Source organism: Miscanthus floridulus, unplaced genomic scaffold (assembly GCF_019320115.1).
Source record: "Miscanthus floridulus cultivar M001 unplaced genomic scaffold, ASM1932011v1 os_1480, whole genome shotgun sequence".
NCBI lineage: Eukaryota > Viridiplantae > Streptophyta > Magnoliopsida > Poales > Poaceae > Miscanthus > Miscanthus floridulus.
The window spans coordinates 9,745-13,283 of NW_027097745.1; the positions used below are offsets into that span (position 1 = coordinate 9,745).

The 3,539-nt window shown below is 53.6% G+C and overlaps 1 protein-coding gene across 1 annotated transcript; it reads left to right on the plus strand.

Moving 5' to 3' along the window:
- Positions 1-2,578: 2,578 nt before the first annotated feature.
- LOC136534086 (uncharacterized) lies at positions 2,579-3,322 on the plus strand. Its single transcript, XM_066526563.1, has one exon. It carries the CDS (start codon positions 2,579-2,581, stop codon positions 3,320-3,322), a length of 744 nt encoding a protein of 247 aa, XP_066382660.1.
- The last annotated feature ends 217 nt before the right edge of the window (positions 3,323-3,539 follow it).

Genomic DNA, 3,539 nt, shown 5'->3' on the forward strand with positions numbered 1-3,539 from the left:
TATACCATCGGACGGATGGACAGTATTAAATATAGACTTAAAAATAACTAAATGTATAGATTATGGCTAATTTGAGCCTAATTAACCTATGATTTAACAATATGATGCTATAGTAAAGCTACAGTAACATACGTTAATGATGGATTGCTTAGACTTAATAAATTCGTCTCGTTGAGTACTGAGGACATCTAGAATTTATTTTATTATTACTATACGAACACTACTATTTGATAACATCCAATGTAACATCTTAGACTTTAGCCTCTAGATTTAAACACCACCTTGGTACACACATCTCGTCCAGCAGTAGTATAGCACACTGATTTCGCCCACCTGCCGCTGTACCCTCTTCCGGCGTTGACCCCAAGTTTTTCGAACCAGACCGGAGATCGAACCGGCGAGGTCCTCGGTTCAATGGTTCATTGGTCCAACCGTTAAGAACCGATTGAACCGCCGGTTCAATTTAATTGAACCGATTAATCGAACCGGCCGCAAATACTTTGAACTGGTGCACATATATATATATATATATATATATATATATATATATATATATATATATATATATATATATATATATATATATATATATATATATATATATATAATTGACAGACAGAACAATATATTTATATTGTACAACCATAAGAACAAGGTTCACACATCATGAAAATATAGGATGACAGATTGACATGGTCTTAAATTCAAAATACAAAGTGCGTGATAACATATATATGTTCATCTTCACACACAAGAGTGACAACTGACAAGACACAACCATAAGGTTCATAGCAACATAGTCTCACAATCACAGGTTCGTAAATTCAAATATCAAGTGCGTGATGATAAGATAGAAACACATGAAGCATGGTACTCAATAAAAACGTATTGGATCCCATTCATCTTGAGCTTGAGGTTCTGCTCCTCCAACATCAACTGCAAATCCACCATAATCATATGCGTCTTCCTGCCTGAGGTTCTGGTACTCCTGGTCCTCTATAATCTCATCACTGTCATCCATGGCATCAGCCTCCACCATGTCCATGTTAAGCTCCAAATCTGAATTTTTTTTACCAATTTAGATTTGATGGTATATAAGCAAAAAGTTGTATATATGTTAAACTGATTTCACAAGGGACATTACCATCACTGCTGCATTGTATAACAGCAGGCTTCACCAATGAACTCACTAGATCAAATCAAATAACAGCAGGCTAATATATATATAACAGCAGGCTAACATACTAACAGAGAGCTTCAGCATGCACAAATTAAGTTCTAGATCGAACCATCCAAGATTACTTCCATGTTCCATGTTCCATCATCGATGCTACTATATACGGCATCAAATTCAAACCTAAAATCTAAAACTTGAACTCACCAGTAGCCATGTTGGACTTGGAGGCGTGGAGCAGAGCAGAGACAAGAAGTACTGTCGTAGTCGTAGCAGGCTAGAAGCAGCTGCCCTGCCGGCCGCAGCATGGCTGCCCGCTCGCCGGCTCGCGGCGACGCGGCCTCGCGCACGCCCGCCACGGCGCCCCCCTCGCCCCCCGAGCCCGCCTCGTCGCTCGCACGCCCGGCTCGCGGCAACGGCTCGCGCACGCCCGCAACGCGACCGCTCCGCACCAGCCCGACGCGCCCGCTCTCCCCTCGCAGTCCCGCAGCTCTCTCGTCGCACGGCCGCGACTGTTCCCCGCATCCCTCGCCCTCGCCTTCCGCTCTCTCTCTCATCGCCCCCTCCCTCCCTTCCCCCCGGCACCCCGGCCTCGCGCTCACGCACGCCCGGCCTCACGCTCGCCCAGTAACCTAAAAGAAACAGTGACACATTATTCCATTATTACCCCTGAACAGATAGCCTTCTCCTGAGCTACCAGAGGGTATTTTTGACTAAATAAAAAACCGCCCCGGTTCACACAGAACCGCCCGGTTCACCGGTTCGACAAAAAACCGGCCGGTTTAACCGGTTTTTAACGGTTCGATTGCATGGACGATCTTTTAAGTGAACCAGACCGGTGTAGGCCCTGGTTCGGTCTTTTAGCGGTTCAACCGCCGGTCCGGTCCGGTTCGAAAAACTTGGCGTCGACCTTGTATAAAATCACCCTCCAGCCCTGCCCTTGGCTTGCACCAGTAGTATGTTGCTTCTTGCTCGAGGTCGATTAGGGTGACAAGAGATGGAGAAAAAGGAGCGGAGACAAGGTCGATGGCGTCGCCACGCCGAAGAAGGCCCGGACAGCACTCCGCAAACGGGACGTGGCCGTGCCCAAAAAGGAACCGGAAACGGGGCACGACGCCGACGAACCCAAGACCCTGGACGTCACCCTGCCTGTGGACTCGCTGGAGTGCCCTCTCTGCTTCGCGCCATTCGAAGCCGCCGTGTTCCAGGCAAGCCACCCCACCATCATCTCCTCTAGCTCATCTTGACATCAATGTTCGCCATTCGAAGCCGCCGTGTTCCAGGCAAGCCACCCCACCCCACCATCATCTCCTCTAGCTCATCTTGACATCAATGTTGATGTGCCCGTGCTAGTGTGCTACTACTGACCATGCATGATACTGATCCGTTCCGTACGTGCCACGCATGCAGTGCAAGAACGGGCACGCGGCGTGCCGAGGCTGCTGCGACCGCGTGCAGGGGACGTGCCCGTCCTGCCGCGACCCCATCGGCGCCATCCGCTGCCGGCCGCTGGAGACCGCCATCGCGGCCATGCTCGTCCCCTGCGGCTTCAGCAACGCCGGGTGCAAGGAGAAGGTCCCCTACGCCGGGAAGCGCGCCCACGAGGCCGCCTACTGCTACCACGCGCCGTGCTCCTGCCCGATCCCGGGCTGCGCCTACTCGGGCCTCCTCCTCCACGACCACATCCGCGACGTGCACCGGGCTGGCGGCGCTGGCGCCGGAGGAGACGACGACGCCGGCGCCGCCGTCGGCTTCGTCCGGGAGGCGACGGTGACGCTGCACCGGAGCATGCTGTTCCGGGTGCTCCTGCACGCCCCCGACGCGCGCGTCTTCCTGCTGCTCAACGGCGGGGATGTCCCCTCGGGCCGCTCGCTCGCGCTGCTCTCCGTCGGCCCGCGTCCCGCGGCGGACCGTGCGCTCGAGTACACCATGGTGGTCCGCGCCGCCGGGGAGCCCGGGCCCGGCGCACTCTCGCTGTCGGCGTCCGGCCCCGTGCCGTGCACGCGCCGGTGGGCGGGGCCCGACCACCTCCCGCCCGAGGGCTTCCTCTTCGTGCCGGACGCCTACTGGAGCTCCTCCGGCAGCGTCTCCGTCATCGTCCACGTCAAGAAGCGGGTGGTGGCACCGGCTGTCATCGACAGGCCCTAAACGCTACCAGCCGCATGGCGGAGTCAGTATGAACTAGCATCTAGTATCTCTGCTCTGCGGCGACGTGCACCCATGTAGCCGCTGCTCTCGCTTTGCATGCGTGGTGTTCAGTGTTCTAGTACCCGTGTCACCCTGTCTAGGGTTAGGTCTAGTTGTTTTTGTTTCTTGTTTGGTGTGCGACGCCATGCGTCGGCTCCTAGTCCTGCTGCTGTGTGGG

Coding starts and splice junctions, on each gene's coding strand:
- LOC136534086 (XM_066526563.1), top strand. CDS start 2,579: ATGCAGTGCAAGAACGGGCACGCGGCGTGCCGAGGCTGCTGCGACCGC.